This window comes from Nicotiana sylvestris, chromosome 2, assembly GCF_000393655.2.
Source record: "Nicotiana sylvestris chromosome 2, ASM39365v2, whole genome shotgun sequence".
Taxonomy (NCBI): domain Eukaryota; kingdom Viridiplantae; phylum Streptophyta; class Magnoliopsida; order Solanales; family Solanaceae; genus Nicotiana; species Nicotiana sylvestris.
The window spans coordinates 51543530-51565418 of NC_091058.1; the positions used below are offsets into that span (position 1 = coordinate 51543530).

Sequence of the window (21889 nt, forward strand, 5' to 3'; positions counted from 1 at the left end):
AAAAGACTTAGTAAAATTTTTTGTATGCCTTAGCATGTGTTTTTTGTACCCGTTGGGTTTTTGGAGGGTTCGACATATCAGAACTTATTAGTAACTTGTTTGTGTAATGATCATTGAATACCTCTTGAGGCTTTTCGAAGGCTGATATTATCGAAGCCTTTAAATCATTCGAGGGTTGATTTTATCGAAGCCCTTTATTTTTTGCTTTTGCCGAGGGTAACCTAGTTTAACCGGTTTTTTCAAAGTGTTTGAAGGCCTTTAATTTATGGCGGAAGTCGGACGTCTTCGAGCCGCATTATTTTGACCGTACCTTTTTTATTTAACCGTAGTCTTTAATATGGTCGTGGCCTTTGGTTATGTCACTTGGACTTGTTTCCCGATAACCTTTCGAACTTGTCCGAAAAGTTAGTACCCGAGTATATTGGCCTTGGCCTTTGTTTCGAGGGGATACCTCTTTGAGGTCTTGTGAGTCTGAGTTTTTGATGACTCGGATGTGCTAACTGTCAATGATAGTCCCTAAGTATTCGTGTGTGTATTTGCGTTTTGGCTCTTGAGCCATTTCCCATAGGATTATAAGTGTAGAGCTTTGTATTATAGTAGACTTCTTTTTGAAACACAAAGTAATTTTGATATAAACAACAGAATGCTTCTTCAAATAATTGATACATGCGTATATGTTTGCCGACGGGGCTCGACCATTCTATATGGACATGGTTCATCTGACCGTTTGGCCCATTACAAAGTTCTCCTATCGAGGCCCTCTTTGGCATGAAGTAAAGTATTTTCCTTAAAATATAATCTCCAAGGGTGATGCCCCCCAGTATTCGAGGTTGATTGAAAAGAAACCTTGGATACTGTTGAGTTCTCCTAAGGTAGAATATAGTTGTTGCCTCATTAAAACCTTGCCGGTAAAACCCGTTTGGGACAAAATCTGATCTAAGGAAAAAAGAGTGGAACGCATGATTTAAAACCTAAGGCCTTCATGTAAAAATGTGCCTTCGATAGCTTTGATCGAACACCTGCAATGAGTTAGTTTCAAATTCAAGAAAGATACATTCATACCTTAGCAATAGTATCGTTTGAGTAACGATATGTTCCAATTGTTCGGCAGTTGTTCGCTTTCCATTGTGCTTAGTTTGTGTGATCCCTTACTGACAACTCCGAAGACTCGGTACGGGCCTTCCTAATTCGGGCCTAGTTTCCTTTCATTCGAGTCTCGAGTATTGAGGTTGACCTTTCGTAGAACTAAGTCCCCGATTCTAAAATGTCGAAGGTTGGTTCTTCTATTGTAGTATCTTTTGATCCTTTGCTTTTGCGCGTCCATCCGAATAAGTGTTGCTTCTCGCTTTTCATCTAATAATTTGAGGCAAGAATTCATGGCCTCGTGATTTGTCTTTTCAGATGCATGTCAAAACCTGGCACTTTGTTCTCCGACCTTGAGGGGGATGAGGGTCTCAGAGCCATATACTAAAGAAAATGGGGTGGTGCCTGTGCTAGACTTCGATGTTGTCCGATATACCCATAGGACCTCGGGTAAAACATCTCTCCACTTTCCCTTTGCATCGTCTAACCTGTTCTTCAGGTTTTGAATGACCGTTTTGTTTGTTGACTCAGCCTGTCCATTTACAGTTAGGTGGTATGGTAATATCCTCTTTATTTTATGTGCCTTGAGGAACTCTGTCACCTTGCTGCCGATGAATTGTTTTCCATTGTCATATATAATCTCGACAGGTATCCCGACCGGCATATGATGTGGTCCCAGATAAAGTCAAATACTTCTTTTTCTCTGACCTTCTCAAAGGCCTGTGCTTCCACCCACTTAGAAAAATAATCAGTCATAAACAAAATAAATTTAGTTTTACCTGGGGCCGTTGGTAGAGGGATGACTATATCCATTCCCCATTTCATGAAAGGCCACGGGGATAGGACCGAGTGGAGTTGTTCTCCTGGTTGATGGATCATCGGTGCAAATCGTTGGCCCTTATCACATTTTTTGACAAATTCATTAGTATCTTTTTCCATGCTATCCCAATAATACCCTGCTCTGATAATTTTGTGAACCAAAGACTCGGCGCCAGAATGATTTCCACAAGTACCTTTGTGAACCTCTCATAGAACATAATCAGTGTCTTCCGGCCCTAAACATACTGCCAATGGCCCATCGAACATTCTTCGGTACAACGTTCCATCTTCATCTAATGTAAACCTAATAGCCTTGGTTCGCAGGGCTCTCGATTCTTTGTGGTCCGATGGGAGTTTGCCATTCTTCAAATAATCGATGTACTTATTCCTCCATTCCGAAGTCAAACTTGTTGAATTTATCTCGACATGACCCTCTTAAACCACAGACCTCGATAACTAGATGACAGTCCCCGGGACAATATCATTTTCTTCAAACGAGGATCCCAAATTAGCAAGTGCATCGGCCTCACTGTTTTGCTCTCGAGGCACATGGTCCAGGTTCCATTCCTTGAAGCAATGCAACGTTACCTGTAGTTTGTCTAAGTATCGATGCATCCTATCCTAACGAACTTCAAAACTTTTGTTTACTTGGTTTACTACCAACAGTGAATCGCACTTGGATTCAATGACTTCTGCTCTCAATCTCGTGGCTAGTTCGAGACCTGCAATCATGGCCTCATACTCGGCCTCATTATTAGTCAACCTAGAAGTTTTGATAGATTGTCTAATAATACTACCCGTAGGTGGTTTTAAGACAATGCAATGCCCGGACCCCTTCACATTTGAAGCACTGTCCGTAAAAAGAGTCCATACCCCGATGATGTACCCGAACTCAGCAGGAGTTCTTTTTCCACTTCGGGTACGAGATTCGGTGTAAAATCGGCCACAAAGTCAGCTAGAATTTGAGACTTGATGGCCATTCGGGGTTGATATTCGATATCGTACCCGCTAAGTTCAACGGCCCATTTTGCCAGCCGGACCGATAGCTCGGGATTATGCAAAACATTTCAAAGGGGGAATGTGGTTAATACACATATGGAATGACATTGAAAATATGTCTTTAATTTTCTAGATGCGCTTATCAATGCAAGTGCTAATTTTTCTAAGTGAGGGTATTTGGTTTCAGTATATCCTAGAGTTCGGCTTAAATAATAAATAGGAAATTGCGTACCTTGCTCTTATTGAACTAGTACCCCACTTACTGCTATCTCGGATGCTGTCAAATACAGGTAAAGTTTTTTATCTACCTATAGGGTGTGATGCAAAGGCGGGCTCGATAAGTATCGCTATAATTTTTCTAAGGTTTGCTGGCATTCTGGGGTCCATGCGAAATCCTTTTTCTTTTTGAGCAAGGAAAAGAACCTGTGACTTCGATCTGATGACCTCGAAATGAATCGACCCAAGGCAGCTATTCACCTTGTTAGCCTTTGCACGGCCTTCACACTATCCATGATTGTGATATCCTCGATGACCTTGATCTTATCGGGGTTAATTTTTGATGCCTCGATTTGATACCATGAAGCCGAGGAACTTACCCGAGCCGACTCCGAAGGCACATTTTTCTGGGTTAAGCTTCATGTTGTATTTCTTCAAAATTTTGAATTTTTCCTGCAAATGAGCTAAATGGTCCTGTGAGAACAGGGACTTAACTAACATATCATCAATGTAAACTTTCATTTTTTTACCTATTTGTTCTTTAAATATTTTGTTAACTAGGCGTTGGTATGTAGCTCCTGCATTTTTTAGCCCAAAGGGCATTACTTTGTAACAATAAGTTCCAAATTTAGTGATAAACGGAGTCTTTTCCTGTTCCTCTGGGTTCATCTGAATCTGATTGTACCCGGAGTAGGCGTCGAGAAAAGTTAGAATCTCGTGGCCGGCAGTGGCATCGATCATACGATTGATGTTGGGCAGTGGGAAAAGTCTTTTGGGCATGCTTTGTTCAAATCTTTGTAATCTATGTACATTCTAAGTTTATTTCCCTTCTCGGGAACTATAACTACGTTGGCTAACCATTCGGAGTACTTTACCTCCCGAATAGACCCTATTTTAAGCAGTTCGTTACCTCGTCCTTTATGAATGCGTGCTTCACCTCGATCTGGGGCCTCCTTTTTTGATTTATCGGTTTGAACCTAGGGTCGAGGCTTAGTCGGTGTGTCGTTATTTCCGGTGGAATCCCTGTTATATCTAAATGGGACCAAGCAAAGCAATCCATATTATCAATAAGAAATTGAATGAGTTTTTTCCTAAGTTCGGGGGTTAATTCTGTTCCCAGGTATACCATTCTCTCGGGCATGTATTCGATCAGTATGACCTGCTCCAAATCCTTGATCGTTGACTTAGTTGCATCGGACTCCTCGGGAACGACGAAGGTTTGAGGAGTGAGAAAATCCTCTTCTTCGTCTTCGATTACCTGCTGCTCCAATTCCATCGAGGCTGGAGGCGGTGATTGCTATTTGGCCGCTTGCTTAGCTTTGGCGTTCGACTTTTTCGATGTCAACGGCTCTAGTATCAGTGTTACTTCATCGACTGAAAATATCTTATTTGCAGTGTGTTGCTCTCCGTAGACCGTTTTTATCTCCATCCTCTGTTGGGAACTTCATCATCTGATGAAGAGTTGAAGGTACTACCCTCATGTTATGTATCCATGGTTTTCCGAGGAGTGCATTATACCTCATGTCATTTTCGATGACATGAAACTTTGTATCTTGTATGGTCCCGGCTACGTTTATTGGTAGGATAATCTCTCCCTTTTTTGTTTCGCTTGCCATGTTGAAGCCATTTAGGACCCGGAATGCAGGTACAATCTGATCTCGCAGGACGAGCTATTCTACGAACCTCGATCTGATTATATTTGCTGAGCTACCTGGATCCACTAAAACACGTTTAGCTTGAATTTTATTTAAAAGGATAGAAATTACCAGGGCATCGTTGTGTGGCTGAGGTACGCCTTCTGCTTCTTCGTCATAGAACAATAAGGCATCCTCGGGCACATAGCTCTAAGTTCGTTTTTCCCTTGTGATCGACACCTTGGTACGTTTGAACACAAGTCTTTGTGGGATATTGACGCCGCCAACGATCATATGGATTACATGTTATGGCTCTTCCTGCTCATTTTTTCTTGTATCTTTCTCTCTCTAAAGTGGTTCTTAGCTCAATCACTAAGAAATTCTCGAATATGACCTTCATCGAACAATCGAGCTACTTCCTCCCTTAGCTGCCTGCAATCTTTGGTTCTATGACCATGTGTGCCATGATACTTGTAAATCAAGTTCGGATTCCTTTGAGAAGGATCGGTTTGTATGGGCCTCGACCACTTGGTGTCTTTGATTCTCCCAATAGCTGACACATTCCCAGATGCATCTATGCTGAAGTTATACTTTGATAGTCGAGGTGCCTCTGCGGGGTCGGTATGTTTATCGAACCCGCTCTTACTCATGAGTCCCCGAGAACTTTGACCTCAACCATTTCTCTGATCATTCTGAGGAACGTTACGGCTCGGTCTGTTGTTCCTCCGATCGACATATGGCTAATACCGTTCTTTGTTGAATCTTGATTCCCAGTCTGTGTCCCTCGGGGGCTTGGCTGCCAACCTACTAGGATGAACTAAACCCGAGGGGGCTCCTAACTGGTCGTCCTCGACCCTGATTTTTTATTGGTAACGATTGTGCATATCTGACCATGTCACAGTTGGATATTCGATCAAGTTCTGCTTTAATTAGCAAGATGCAATCGAACTCCGTTCGTTCAATCCCTGCATAAAGGCCTGTACTACCCAGTCATTAGAGACTGGCTGTAATTCCATTCTTTCCATCTGAAACCTAGACACGATCTCCCTTAACATCTCGTCGTTCCTTTGTTTTATCTTGAAAACATCCGATTTACTCATAGCCACCTTTATGGCCCCGGCGTGTGCTTTCACGAAGGCGTATGCTAACATAGCAAATGAATTAATAGAGTTAGGAGGTAAGTTATGGTACCAGATCATGGCTCCTTTCGGCAATGTTTCTCCAAACTTTTTCAACAAAACTGATTCGATTTCATCGTCATTCAAGTCATTTCCTTTGATCCCGCAAGTATATGAAGTAATATGCTTGTTGGGGTCGGTTATCCCGTTGTATTTGGGTATATCGGGCATGCGAAATTTTTTGGAATGGGCATCGGAGCCGTGCTCTGAGGGAATGGATTTTGTATGAACTTTTTGGCATCTAAAACTTTCAAAACTGGAGGTTCCCTCGGTATTTGGTCTACACGGGAGTTATAAGTCTCCATCTTTTTATCATTGTCCTCAATCTTCTTTTCCCTGGACTCGATCCTCTTAGTGAGCTCTTCGAGCATCCTCATGATGGTAAGGTCAGCCCCCGAGTCATTTTTGTTCGACCTCTAGCGCTGGTTTAGCATGCTGAGCGTTTTCATGTTCAGCTACACTCAGAGTCTTATTCTGACTTTGAAGTTGGGAGATGGCGATTTACTGAGCTTGCACCATCTTGAATATCACCTGGAGGCTGATTCCCCCATCTCCCATTCCTTGCGCTCCTTGGCCACCAGATCGGGCTTCCCTGCATACATTCCCCCCGGGGTATGTGCCTAAGTCCGCGTTTAGAGCAATGTGTGAACTAATATCAACTGGTTCCATATTTGGCACTTTCCCTAGGTTTATCGGTGGTACACCGACCCCTGCATTGTTGTTTTCTCCAAGACCTTCGTTGTCATGAATTGGTGTATTTTGTGAGCTAGATATGTTTCAGCCTGAGAATAAAAAAACTTGACAAGAAAAAGTGTAAAAACAACGCGTGTAATGAGAATCAGTGTCACACCTCCTTTTTACCTACACCCCCGGAAGGGAGTATATAAGGGGAGTTTTTTCCAACTTAAAGTGACAATCGAAATGGGATTATTTATTTATTAAATTCAGAGTCGCCACTTGGGATAATTTATGGTGTTCCAAGTCACATGTTCAAATCCCGAATCGAGGAAAAGATTGACTCTGTATTACAGTCCGCGAACCAGAAAGCCGAGTAACGAATTTTGTTAACCCGGGAGAAGGTGTTAGGCATTCCCGAGTTCCGTGGTTCTAGCACGATCGCTTAACTGTTATATTTGACTTATTTATATGACTTTAAATAATTATGAACCTATGTGCAAATTTTAGCTTTAACCGCTTTTATTCATTTTTTAAAGAAAATTGCAACGTTATTAAAACACGTCTTGAACCACGTCACATATATGCACCCGTGGTTTTTGACATATTTTAACACCGTTGAGATTTGGATTTAGGTCACATAAATGTGCACCCGAGTTTAGGAAGGTAACTCATTAAGATAACGCGCCTAAAGCAACTACGCATTTGCAACTTTGCGAAGGCCATGGAAAATTCGCTAAATGGCGCACCTCGATTTCTAAGGACTTAAAAAGAAATAATTAAGCGAGGGCCATGCATTTGAAGATTTTGTTTGGCGCGGCACACCTCGATTCTAATTCTTAAAGGGAGTGTAAAACTAAGCTTTTGAGGGCCATAAACTATGTGCTTGGCTGTTATGGCACGCCTCGAACTATTGAAAGAACCTAATTAATTAATTAAGGAAAGCTTATGGAATTCTAATTACTTTTAACTAAAGGCTCGACCTTTGCTAAATAACTAGAACTCGCCGTATTAAAATCCCAGTTACCTAAAGGAATTAACTCGATAATAACAATTGACCTAGAACGTTCGAAAATGCCTTCAAGCTTGGGCTTAAGATAAGCCCACTTCTTGATGAGGAAGGACATTCAAAGATATGGGATTTGAGATATGAACGTCGTTAATGGGGTCAACATTAGGCCCAAATTTCAGAATCAACCAAACATCTAGAATCAATGAAATGCAGATTAACCCCAAACCATAGGAAACGTAAGATTGAACCAATAATTTATTTCTGGATATTCACCCTAACATAAGCTGCCATTTAACGACTAATGGAACCAGAACTTAAGCTCTTGCAAGATTTAAACTTCATTTCAAAAGACATTACACACTGAATTAACCAATGCAAAAGTCATGAGCAAAACTAACAAACACATTAAACCCCTCCTATCCTATGTTCATGATGCATACATCACCAAACAACCTCATTTTTTAATAAACAAACATCACAACCATGTTCAAACACCTCACAGTGACCTTTAACAGGTTACACTGGCCATCTTGTAAGTTCAGTACAAAATCTACAATAAGTATAAACGCTAACTTTCAATAGGATAAAACATGCCAAGAGACTGGAACAAACCCTCTACGATAGTTTTTATGAGTCCCAAATTAGTATAAGAACACAAGGCTCCATTATCTAACCAGATCTAATTAGGAGGACAATGAATTAGGGTTGTGAAAAAAAACCATACAATAAAGAGATACAACTGAATTCTAAAGAAAATAAAACTGGACATATACTTCGAATTTCAGTTCTCCATTTCATTGTTCAATTCGATGTTTCACATCAGAAAGGATTCAGGACATGTACCTGGAGATAAGATAGAAACCAAGAAGTGAAGAATCAGTAACTAGCAGCAAACAGAACAGAGCCCAGATTCAGTCAATGAAACAGTAAAATCTAGCTCGAAAACATTTGATGGGATAGTGGATGAACAGTAGATCACAAACAAGCTTCAAACCAAAACTTAAACCATTTCTCAAACCAAAACTTAAACAATCAGAATTTTTTTTGGCAGTTTCAACAATGGAAAGCAGGATTTCAGAAATTTTCCAAGAGCTTAGCCGTTTTCAAATTTTTAGTCTTTCTTTTTTTTTCTCCAAAAATCTGACTTGAATAACAAGTCTTGTTGCCTTTATAGGCAAGGCATTAGGGCAGCTTAAAATGAGCTATGTTTTGCACTTCTCCCCTTTTCATATTTTGGTTTTTGATTAAAGGTCCTTGGTGTAAAATCCAAAATTTCAGATTGAACCCTACCCCAGCTTCCTAGAAGCTTCCTTAGGCAGTTATTAGAGATTCCTTCAAATAGATTTCCTAATCTACCCTTCAAGACCCCTGTTTTTACCTTTAAGAACCTAGACTGAACATGGGTCAAATTGACCCAATGGCTTATGCCCCAAATGAATAGGTTGTTCTTTGCCAATGGGTCGGCACTGAACCCAAGGCCCAAACATAATCAGAACTCTATGTTGGCTATTCAGTGAAAAGTCAGAAAAATTACACAATTCAACAAATTCACAATGGACATTTTAGCTAAATGACTGACTCCCTTATAAATTAGCTAATGAACTATAACTAAACTAAATTACCACATTTAACAAAGGCCAAGTATACGACTGGAAAATCAGAAATTAACGAGCCATATGCACAACTAATCAGTATTCACGAGAACATCTATAAGCAAATTAAAAAGCTCGCGGAATAAGTACGACCCCCATATAAGCAAAGAAACCTATATTCAATATTTTAATACTTCATCAGATTCAAACCAAGAAATCAAACTAAAAAAGAAAGGGAGAGGGACAAGTAAAAAGAAAACAGACAGAAAAGGATACGAGTTCAAGAACGACACAGAAGACGGAGACGAAAAAAAAAGAACAAAAATACCTCGAAGGCCATGCGGACAGGGCTTGATAAACTTCAGGCGACTTCGATTTTACTCGTAACGGGTATTAACCGCATGTTCTCTTCGAGAATAAACGAACAATATTTGTTTCAAGACCAATTGTTCATAGGAACTTGAGGACCCGAAAGATTCTCTTTCCTTCGATTTTTAGATTCAAAACTGGTCCGATTTGGTGATGATTTGGGGAGAAGTGGTGGTGGATTAGGATGCAAGGAGGGGTGATGGTTGCATGGCTGGATTTTGGCGATGGTTGAAGCTCCGCCGCCGGCCGGAGATGGTAAAGGAACTCAGAGATACGAGGTTATTCGGACAATTATATCAAAAACATAGGGGTGTTCCTTGGCCGTTGGATTGAAAGAAATCAATGGCCCAGATCCATCATCTCCCGAACGACGTCGTTTTGATTTTTGGGATGAGGGGGACTGGACCGGGTAAAACAACGGGTCTTGGGCCAATTTCGATGGGCTTCAATGTGGAATCTTTGGTCTTGGGGCGAATTTAAATGGTTTTTAGCCCAATATAGACTCTCTTCTTTCTTTTCCTTCCTCTTTCAATTCAATTTTCTTTTTTTATTTTCAATTTCTTTTAAATAAATAAAATAAAACCTAAATTAATTCCTAAATCAAATTAACCTACTACATTGAATTAACTCCGACTAACAATTACCACAAATAATTAAAAACCAAATTTAAAGGGAGAACTACCAAAATTTCAAAATTTAAAATTAAAAAGTGCAAATTAAACTACTTTTCGTGACTTTTCCCACTTTTATAAAACAACTAATTTGTTAATTAATCCTAAAATGTGAAATTAAATCCTAAATGCAAATGCAATATATTTTTTGTATTAAATAAAATAAACATGCACAAACAAATGCAAACAATTGACAAAAAATGCTACAAAAATCTACGAAATTGCAAATAATAGATTTTTTTTTTGAATTTGTGAGAGTAATTCATATAGGACAAAAATCACGTGCTCACAATCAGTAAGAAAATATTCACTATTATCTTTAGCCTCACGGTGGGCGCCAAACTGTTGACCTCGAAAATACGAGTAACAATTAAATTTGATTTGTGGTTTTAAAGATATGTGATTTAGTTCAATACCAATTAATAATCAAGAAATATGAAGTAGAAATGAAAGAAACAAGTGAATCAAACCAATGTTACTCAGCAGTAGTGACTTCGAGCTTAGTGACCTCGAGATGGATTAAGAGCAATAAAGTAAGAACAATAAATGCAAAGGACAATTCTGATGAATAGTAGGCAAAAAGTAGAGAGTACATTCTTTTCTCAATGATTAGATCATATTACAAAATGATTGGGGTCCCCTTTATATAACAGGGGAACCCTAAATAAGGTATATTTCTATTTACAGTAAAGAACATTTTTGATACAGCTGTCTAACCGCATGGTACGGAATCGTACAATTCTATCCGGGATTTGTGTCATGATCTTGGGGACGTGGCAGGAACCTAGCTCATTCTGTTACAAATCCATAACGGTACAATTTCGGGGTCGAGCATACTCAACTTCGGTATACCTTGCACTCCTATCTTGGGGCACCGTCCTCGGGCTTGGGTCTAATCTGTCGAGCTCGAACCCGATCTTACCTGAACTCGGGCTTTGGACAATCTCTCGAGCCTATAGATCGAAGGCATACAATCTCGACCGTATATAGGCATAAACTCTTGTGATTCTACATATGTGTGTGTCTATAAAAGGGGGAGAAAGAGATATATTCCAAGAGCATAATGCTAGTTTCTTTTAGGTCATTCAGCGCAAAATAGAATCAGATTCTTTTGTAAGCAGATGTTTAGGAATTAGAATAGACCAACGACGTCCACTATTCAAAGCATAGGTTCCTTGTTGCTAGACTATTTTTAGCAAGGGTAGCTGTACTTTACAAAGCACAAAATAACACTTGCCTCTTTTAGCGCAAACTATAAAAATTACGAACACTCCCTCTATCCTTTTCAATTTGTCGTTTAAGTTTTATGTCCCCTATCTAGAAAAACATTTAACAACATCAATTACTAAAGTTGTATTGATAGACCAAGTTAAAAAATTGACAGTTCTGATCCGAAGGAGAAGTCTCCCTCCCTCCACCACACCACCCTTGCATTAGGAAATTATCTCTCATTTCTTTCACAGTAGATTTGTACCTTCCATTACTTAAAAGATGATGAGTGCAAAAGTATATATATATCCAATTCCCTCTGTTATGTGTGCATATAGTGTGAAGGGGGAGTCTTGACCTAATTAGTAAAATTTTTATCATGTGACTAGGAGGTTACGAGTTCGAGCCGTAAATACTGTTTCTTGTAAAAATGTAGGATAAGTTTGTGTACAATAGCCTCGCGCATAGCAGGAGCTTAGTGCACCTGACTAAATTTACGGTGGAAGAACCCTTCCCCCGAACAAATTCACTGGAATCCGATGCCATACACAAATATAAAAAGCAAAAGTGACCGCCCAAACCCCCTCAAGTCTCATTTTTCTATGCCTGGGGAGGAGTGTTTCTTCTCTTTTATGAAGGCTGGTCTCTCAAGTGTTGCCTCTCATATTATATGTACACCTAATTAAGAGATCTTACAAGAAAAAGAAGTGCACAAATGAACACATATTGGTCCTTCAGAAAAAAGTCCATGGAAAGAAACCATTCTTTTCGGCACCATCCCAAGGCATTCCATGTATTGGGACCTCGCCATATTTCTTCTCCTGGTTGGAGAGAACTCATCAGCTCCAGTTGGTTAGTTACCATTTTTCCTTGATTTCTTCGTTCCGCTCTGAATTCCTTGTACTACTAATAATGATGTCTTTATTAAACTAACGTGCAGGAAAGATGAAAGCTACGAAAGAATAGTGATGGCCTGCTTTGTACAAGCAGTATACTTGCTTGAACTTGACAGGCAAGAAAATAGGAACATAGAAACTGCTCTTGCATCACAGTGGGGGACACCTTTTAAGTACAAACTAGTTGAAGTCCTTGTAGATGAAAGAGATGGCTCCATATTTGCTGCAGTTTTGGAGTGGGATCAAGCGGCAGCGTTGGCTGATTTTATACCTATAAGACCAACCGGTGCACCAAAGTCTGTATTAGCCATCAGAGGAACACTTTTGAGAAACCCCACAATAAGGAGAGATATCGAGGATGATCTACGTTACCTAACATGGGAAAGTCTCAAAGGATCCTTGAGGTTTGACAGGGTTTTAACCGGTATAAAATCAATCATCAATATTCAAGGAAGCAAGAATGTGGCCATCACAGGGCACTCGTTAGGAGCTGGCTTTGCTCTCGAGGTATAGAAGGCGTTAGCTGCAGATGGAACTTATATAGAGGCACATCTTTTCAATCCACCATCTGTTTCATTGGCCATGAGTTTGAGAATCTTGGGTGGGAAAGCTGGATTTGTATGGAGAAGGTTCAAATCAATGCTTCCTTCTAATTCACAGAATCTAGAAGCTACAGAATCAAGAATAACTTCAGAACTTAAGCAAATGCTGCCTATGCCTTATTTATATGTTAATACAAGTGACTACATCTGCTACTACTATAATTACCCGGATGGAGGACAGAACAATATGTTCAATGGTAACAAGGAGAAAGAAGCAAAACATGGAAACAGGCAAACTGGAGTAAAGGTTTTTGTGGTGTCAAAAGGAAAGCAAAGGTTTCTTGAGGCACATAGGCTGCAGCAATGGTGGTCTGATGACTTGGAACTCCAAATGGCTCTGAATAATAGCATGCTGATAAGTAGACAGCTCAACTCCTTGTTCGCCATTAATTCAAGCTCCTAAACAAACTCAAGGCTAGAGTCTTTAAATGGAATTCTCAGCCCTTGACAGTTTTTCTTCAAATTATCTTCCAAAAGTGGATAGAGGACAACAAATGTATTTCTACCATTAGGTTCATAGTGATATGGCTTGTGTACTTGCATTTGGACTGGTAAAGACTGAAATGTTAAATTACAAGACTGTAAGGCTTGAGATTCTGCATTGACTCATGAATGAATTGATTAACCACCTATACATTTTGACTTGCTAAACCATATCTGAAAACTTTAGAAAATTTAATAGCATAGCAATTTCTTCTTGTTTATCATCACCCAAAAAAACAGCATGTGTCTTTTTTTGATTAAGTACATGATGGGGCCAAGCATATTTGCACCAAATGACATTAAAAATAGATGTTTTGCACATTCAACTACTAAGCAAGTATTTGTAAAAAGAAAAAATGGAGAAATGCAGTGTCAAGTCAAAACCAGGTTAAAACATGCACAGATGACAGAACAATCAATCTGATTCAGCAATCTGTTTGGCCTGTCAAGATAAGAGTGTTGCGGAAGCCAAATGTATATAGTGTGAATAAGTCACAACTACTATACCAAAAATTATGACAGCCACCAAATAATAAATAAGACAATAAAGCAACAATAAAGGGAACACCAGAATTTACGAGGTTCGGCTAATTTTGCCTACTCCTCGGACACAACCAATATTTTATTTCACTCCAAAAATACAAGTGAAATAATACTAAAGAGAGAAGATACAAATGCCTTAAACAGATGAGAAGGCAAATGAGAGGTGTGTCCCTTTATTGTTGCTTTATTGTCTTATTTATTATTTGGTGGTTGTCATAATTTTTGGTATAGTAGTTGTGACTTATTCACACTATATACATTTGGCTTCCGCAACAATTGGTATCAGAGCCAAGGTACTGTCTAAGTATGCTCTGTGGTTGCAGCATAGTCTGATCTTCCACATCAGAAAAGATTTATCTTGGTAACTGAGTCAAGGTTCTGTCTGAGTATGCTCTGTGGTTGCAGCTTAGTCTGATCTTCTACATCAGAAGTGAAATAAAATATTGGTTGTGTCCGAGGAGTAGGCAAAATTAGCCGAACCTCGTAAATTCTGGTGTTCCCTTTATTGTTGCTTTATTGTCTTATTTATTATTTGGTGGCTGTCATAATTTTTGGTATAGTAGTTGTGACTTATTCACACTATATACATTTGGCTTCCGCAACAAAGAGCACTACTCGTTGCGGCTTATTTTAACATAATGTGGGTGTTTCTGTATTAAAGTTTAGGAAATTCACCTTTCACTTCAGCAGAACAAGCTATCAGCTACTTGAGGCTTTCTCTACCATTGGATATTTTTTCTAGGAAATAATTTTTAGTTATTCCAGAACCTAAAGAAAATAGAGAATATAATAAAGTAAATTCACTCAATTGATCCTCTTTTCCTCTTAAACGTGTTCGAAGAGATGTACTAGTACAAGATTTCCCTCTGTCTTCTTGATCATATTGCCCTTATTTCTCAATCTAATTGGTGTACGATAAACTCAACTAATCAAAGCCTAGATAAAAGCACCAATAATAATAATAATAATTACTTAATTTGAAACAATACTTAAATCCTTGCATCTCTTGTGTGTTTTAAAAGAATGAATAAATCATGAAACCCTTTTTTTAACAATTTTCAAAAGAAAGAAGAGTAGAGATATCTTATAACTCCAAAAACATTGAGAAAATAGCAGAAACAAATAACATTGCTCTACTTCCAAATCAAACTGGTTTGTCTACTATACTAGAAAAAATCACTCAATTCCTTCATTTCGAATACTACAATGTAAACCAACATAGTAGTTATTTTTAGTTTATATGCAGAAGGGTAGGGATTAAATAAGCGAAAGGGTTAATCACTATTCTTGTCATGGCCCAAGCTTAGCCTCTCGAAGCGAACCCATTTAAGATAAATTTTAGAAAGGAAAACCATATTCAAATAATAATGGAGTATTTATTTAAAGAAGCTTTGTGTTGTTCTTAAAATTACTTTTAGAAAGGAAAAATAGATATCCAAACTAATAACCTTTTTGATCAAGCTTTTTTTTGCAAAAAATATTTTTTTTATTTTTGTCAAAAGCACTTTTGACAAAAAATTGAGATGTTTGGCCAAGATTTTGGAAGGAAAAAAGTGCTTTTGAGGAGAAGCAGAAACAGTTTTGGAGAAGCAAAAAAAAGTAACTTCTCTTCAAAAATACTTTTTTGAGATGCACTTTTGAGAAAAATACACTTAAAAATAATTTTTTAAAGCTTGAGCAAACACTAATTGTTGCTCAGAAGTGCTTTTCAAACTAATTAGCCAAAATAAACTATTTTTTGTCAAAATTACTTTTAAAAAAAAATAATTTTCAGTTTTTGCAGCTTGATTAAACGGTTTACAAGGCGTATAATTTTAAAAAAAAATTCAGAGTTGGTATTGGACGACTTGCCGTGTCCTTAATTCTGGACACGGAAGACAATTTGGTCGTACAAAAATGCAGAGTACTCTATTTTTCCCCAAATCGAGACAAAGAGTGCAAATATTGCATTAATTTAGGTACTTTCGACTATTACATTCTTAAACAAACATTAACTGGAATATCCCAATATAATCCAGACAAGTGTTCTTGATTTTTTTTAAACCCTCAAAACCCTACTGGCTGTTGGTCGCACGTCCATTTCACAAAAGCATTCATCGTTTTCAACCTCGAGTGCGGAACCAAAGTATGGTTTATTTTTACTCAAAATACTCAAATAAGTATAAAAAAAAAGTTACCAAATTATATATAACGCCACTAATAGTGGCGCTATACAGTAACGTTAACTGTACCGTTACTGTATAGCGCCACTATTAGTGGCGTTATACTGACACACCTTACATAGCGCCATTAATAGTGGCGCTATGCGCCTTATTACCTGAACATATAGCGCCATTAATAGCGGCGCTATACCCCTTAATACAAATCCTCCATCTTCTTCTTCTTCGTTCCATCTCCCTCATTTTCATTTCACGTCCCCCACCACCGATTCTGCCCCCATTTTTTAAAAAAAAAAAAAAAATTGGGTCCCCCCGTCACATAAAAGTTAATATTTGTGGTCCAACTGTCGAGTAGAGCTTCGTGTTATTGTGGATTCACTCTTCCGGAGTCAAAATTTCGATCTATCTACATTTCGAAAATTCTAAATCGAGGTATTTCGATTTATTTTAAGTTGAAACTTTTATAACAATGCATATTACTTGATTTGTATGTGTTCTATTTCGGTTTGTGTTTATTTTTTCCGAAACTAGCATGTTAAATTTTATCCGGATTTAATTTTAGTGTTGTATAAAAATATGTAAATTAGTCTAAAAATGTATTTGTTAATATCCTCATGTATATTTATGTGTTTTTATGCCGTTTAGTTTAGATTATTTTTTAGCGTAGTAAAATGTATACCTTTTTAGCATAGTAAAACGTAGACCTTTTTAGCGTAGTAAAACGTAGACCCTTTTAGCGTAGTAAAATGTAGAGCCTTTTAGCGTAGTATTGTGTAGTAATTGTTTAATTATCTTATATTCTAGCACGAAACCCATAATTTTATATATATATATATATATATTATTTTTACAATTTAGTTATTAAATAAATATGAATAAAAATTATTAAAAAAACATAAAATTATTAATGATAGTTTGGTACCACTGAGCTTCAGAAAATCTAGCACGAAACCCATAATTATAAAAATTATATATATATATATATATATATATATAATTTTTACAATTAAGTTATTAAAAAATATGAATAAAAATTATTAAAAAAATATAAAATTATTAATGATAGTTTGGTACCACTAGGCCTCAGAAAATCTAGCACGAAACCCATAAGTATATATATAATTTATATATTATTTTTACAATTTAGTTATTAAATAAATATGAATAAAAATTATTAAAAAAACATAAAATTATTAATGATAGTTTGGTACCACTGAGCTTCAGAAAATCTAGCACGAAACCCATAATTATAAAAATTATATATATATATATATATATATATATATATATATATATATAATTTTTATAATTAAGTTATTAAAAAATATGAATAAAAATTATTAAAAAAACATAAAATTATTAATGATAGTTTGGTACCACTGGGCCTCAGAAAATCTAGCACGAAACCCATAAGTATATATATAATTTTTACAATTAAGTTGTTAAAAAATATGAATTTAAATTATAAAAAACACACATAAATTTTAATGATAGTTATTAAAAATTATGAATTTGCAGTTGACGACATGGATGCACCTATACATCCCGGCCCTCGGACGTCGGAGCTACTACCCCTACAGCCCCAGCATAGATCCGAGCATATATGGGGGGGAGAGTTGCTTACGCAGACTTTTCGGGGCAGGAGAGTGGATTTATTGTGGGAGTTTTTGACTCCTCCCCGCGTTCTACATCCCCGTGTGGTCCATCACTTGGAGGAGATGGGATTATATAGGATCATTAGCATTGGCCGGATACAGCTCGACTATGCGTTGATCACGGCGTTGATTGAGCGGTGGCGACCGGAGACACACACTTTCCATCTGCCCATCGGCGAAGCCACCATCACACTCCAAGACGTCGAGATTTTATATGGTCTGTCCACCGATGGCTTGCCAGTTTTACTGCCTGGGAACATGAGATATTTTAACCGGGCTTCATATATGGATATGCTGCACAGGCTCACGGGCTTCAGGTCCGATGACCCAGATGTAGCAATTGGGAGCAGTCGTATGCAGTTGGTCCCCATTAGAGACCACTTGGTGCAGATCCACGATACTATCACCGACGACTCAGCGGAGGTGGATGTGGAGCAATATACGAGGCTGTTGTTGCTCCTTCTATTTGGGGGGTCTTGTTCCCGAACACTTCGGGGAACCTAGTGAGCCTTCGTTTTCTGCATCATATTGCGGACTTTGATGATACAGTCAGCTACAGCTGGGGTGGTGTTGTCCTATCTTTTTTGTATAGGCAGATGTGTCGGGCATCCATGGGAACACAGAGAGACGTTTCTGGTTTTCTGCCACTTCTACAGGTGACAACTTATTCAAATAATTTGTCGTTTAGTTCCAATTCTACCTAGTTATAGTTAATCTTTACGTCAACTTTCTATTTTAGGTTTGGGTGTGGGAGCGATTTCTGCAACTTCGGCCACCTCTACCATAGCTACCGACTAATGTACATATTCCTGATCTCCCTCTAGCTTGTAGGTGGGTATTGCATCGTAGACTTGCAAGAGAGTATCATGGCCATCATAATCTCCCCTTCTGTAGGGATGTGTTGGATTTTCTGGAGGATGCACAGGTGAATATCTAACTAAACTTACCAATTATTTTTTAACTAGGTGTTGCGCATACTAACGGTTTGTGTTATTATTTGATAGTTCATCTGGACGTCGTACAGTGAAGAGTTGATAGGTACCCTGCTAGCGTATTGCACGCACAGTCGCCATATTTGGAGGGCTTCCGTCCCTCTCACGTGCCTCGATATTGTTGAGCATCATGCCTCAGAGCGAGTATTTTGTTAGTTTGGATTTTCGCAGTCTATACCGACTCAGCCTGCATGGGATCCTTTACATTATGAAAGGGATGATAGGTGGACGACACATTTATTGAGTGGCTGACAGTGCAGTTGGGTATTTGGGACAGCCGAGGGGACTTGACCCCAGCTCCGCAACACTTTCCTATCGAAGTTTATATGGCATGGTACCGCACTGTTTCCCGACTTTTTATCGGGAACCCAGTTCATCAGGTAGATGGTCGGTACGTCTCATACGCCGGGAGACATGAGGCTCTGGTATGTTTTCTGTTATTATCAATTACTTTAATAGTAATTTCTAGTCAAATACGTAGTTTATATTAAAAACTTTTGTGCAGGCGATTGGATTGCATACCGTATATCGTATGGGGCAGCAGATGCAAAGTTATGTCCACGAACCTATGATCATGCAGGACTATAGTCATCACTTAATTGATGTGGCTGCCCAGACACTGCAGCGAGGCCGATCGGATCAGCGTTTGGCACACCAGCCAGATTATGTTGACCCAGCCACATACCAGCGAGGTCATGGTATGCCACGAGGTGGTGGCCGACGAGCTGATGCTGCTCCATGACGACCTGCTAGTGTTGGACGACGTGGTCGTGGGCGGAGAGGAGGTCCCCAACAAGGGGGCTTTGAGGCTCCTGCTGATGATGTTACTGCTGATATGGGAGGTGGCATGCATGAGACCGACATGCCGTCTTACAGCCTTGGCATTTATGACACTCCAGGGACGTCGCAGGTGACCCCATCGGGTCAATTCTTGATCATGGGCTCGGATTTTCAAGGAGTGGAGTTGGGTAGATATTTCCCTGGCCCGTCTACCACTGATGAGTCTCGACCGATCCGAGATTTTGATAGTGGGCACCGACTGAGTTATGGCAGCTCATCACATGCGCAGGTATGAGTTTATTAGTATTAATTTTATTACTGTTTTTACTATAACTTATTTATTTTGTTTTAACTTTATTAATTTACTTTTTTAGGCTTCATGCGATGCTGCGACAGATGACTACATTCAGGATCCAGACACGATTATGGTAAGACAATATAAATTTTTGTGAATTGTTAATGTAGTTTTCTATACTAAGTTTGATATTATTATGTAGCCTTCTACTGGACCTGACAGCACCACCGATACATGTCATCCTGTGCCGCATCCGGCCATAAGGAGACGACTTGATGATGATGATCCTGATAGCGTACCCGGGCGGCAGGGGATGCGCCTCAGGCCAATGGCTACTTTGAGACACACCGGATGCGGGACACATTGATTCGGTCTTCCATATTTTTGTTTTTTTGGTGTAAATAATATTTTTTTGTACATTAACAACAATATTTAGTCGAATATGACAGTTACTTTTTTTTAGTTCTCATTTCGTTTTATAGTTTTTGGTATAGTAACACAACAACTTAAACTTAACTTCCACTTAAATTAAAATAAAATTTAGTACAACAAACAAGGAAAACATTACTACAACACAAACACAAACATAACAGGCCAACATAATAAAAATACATGACATATGAAAATGACACTAAACACATACACGTCAATGCTCCATCCTCAGTTGTCATTTATTCTTCGCTCCAACCACTTAAATCGTTCTTCCATTTGTTCTTTTTCTTCTTCTAACTCTTTCACTCTCGCCTTCACCTCCGCAAGTTCCCGTTTATATTTTTCGTTGCGTTCCTTGTGTGCTTCACAATTCCATTCTGCTCTCCATTTTTTATCTTCCACCTCCTTCAGTTTCTCCCTCATTTCTGTAATAATTCTATCTCCCTCCTTTTGTATTCTATGCTGGTATAACAACATATTATGAAATTCCTGTAATCTATCCCTGTAGCTTTCCTGATAACATGGTTCCTCAGCCCATTCATCAAATTCACAAGTAGGTTCGTCGGGTTGCTTGTACAACTTGTTCATACAGCACCAATAGCGGCGTCCAACGTTAGCACCTTCCCACCCACAATCCATCATGCATGGTTTTCCACATAAGCAAATTGGTGGACGACCAGGTTGAGCCATTTGTGAACTATTTGCTTATAATAAAAACCTTACTTACTTTTAATGAAATATTTCTTGGGGGAAATTTTTAGCACACAAAATAACTACAATGACCCCATTATTTATAGGCTAAACAAGACACATATAGCGCCATATCTAATGGCGCCATATCATGATGTTGACGAGACGACTTTATGTCAGCCGGTCACACATATCTAATAGCGTCATATCATGATGTTTTCAGCTTTTTCAGTTCGACAAGACAAGACACACATAGCGCCATATGTATATTTTGTGTATTAAATATCGTGATAGCGACAAGACAACACACATAATAAATATACCGATAATTATATTAAATTATTATTTAAATAGGTAAAAAGGGAAAGTACAAATCATAATTAACAAACAAGAAAATATTATTTCATAAATACTTAAATCGTATACATAACAACTAATTATTACAACATGAACTCATGGGTAGTTAGGTACAATAGAAGAACACCCGCCCTGAGCTTGATTATTGTTGCCACCCAAAGGACATTTTCTACGGTCGTGGCCTGTTTGCGAGCATATACCACATTTGCGTGCATATACGATATCACTAACATCCATTTGGTTCCGTATACGCGTTCTCTTCTGCACCTGTCTTTTACGCAAATAGGACTTGTTACACACCATTTTAAATGGTTCTGGGGGCCAGTAATGCTCAGAACCCACTGGTTGCAACTGACCACTATATGTGTTTAGGTATTTGGAAACACTATATTGTTGATCAATATAGTTGGTCTCCGCATAACCAACACGTTGAAAACACTTGATGGCATGTGAACAAGGCATGTGGTAGATTGACCATTTCCCACATGAGCATAACCTTGTGGATTCATTTACAGTATGTACATTATTACCCCGATTATTATGGATAG

At 38.5% G+C, this 21889-nt stretch overlaps 1 protein-coding gene and 1 pseudogene across 1 annotated transcript; both read left to right on the plus strand.

Annotated features, from left to right (window-relative positions):
• Nucleotides 1-12083: 12083 nt before the first annotated feature.
• LOC104217558 (GDSL esterase/lipase At4g10955-like) lies at nt 12084-13510 on the plus strand (annotated as a pseudogene).
• Nucleotides 13511-19644: 6134 nt separating this feature from the next.
• On the plus strand, nt 19645-20324 carry LOC138886321 (uncharacterized). Its single transcript, XM_070167408.1, has 3 exons — nt 19645-19856; nt 19942-19995; nt 20065-20324. Exons 1-3 carry the CDS (start codon nt 19650-19652, stop codon nt 20227-20229), a joined length of 426 nt encoding a protein of 141 aa, XP_070023509.1. The 5' UTR covers nt 19645-19649; the 3' UTR covers nt 20230-20324.
• Nucleotides 20325-21889: the final 1565 nt, after the last annotated feature.

Excerpts from the sequence above, each read along its gene's own strand:
- LOC138886321 (XM_070167408.1), top strand. The coding sequence starts at position 19,650 with ATGCCGTCTTACAGCCTTGGCATTTATGACACTCCAGGGACGTCGCAG. Across the intron at positions 19,857-19,941 it reads GCAGCTCATCACATGCGCAG|GCTTCATGCGATGCTGCGAC; the intron begins GTATGAGTTTAT and ends TTACTTTTTTAG. Across the intron at positions 19,996-20,064 it reads AGGATCCAGACACGATTATG|CCTTCTACTGGACCTGACAG; the intron begins GTAAGACAATAT and ends ATTATTATGTAG.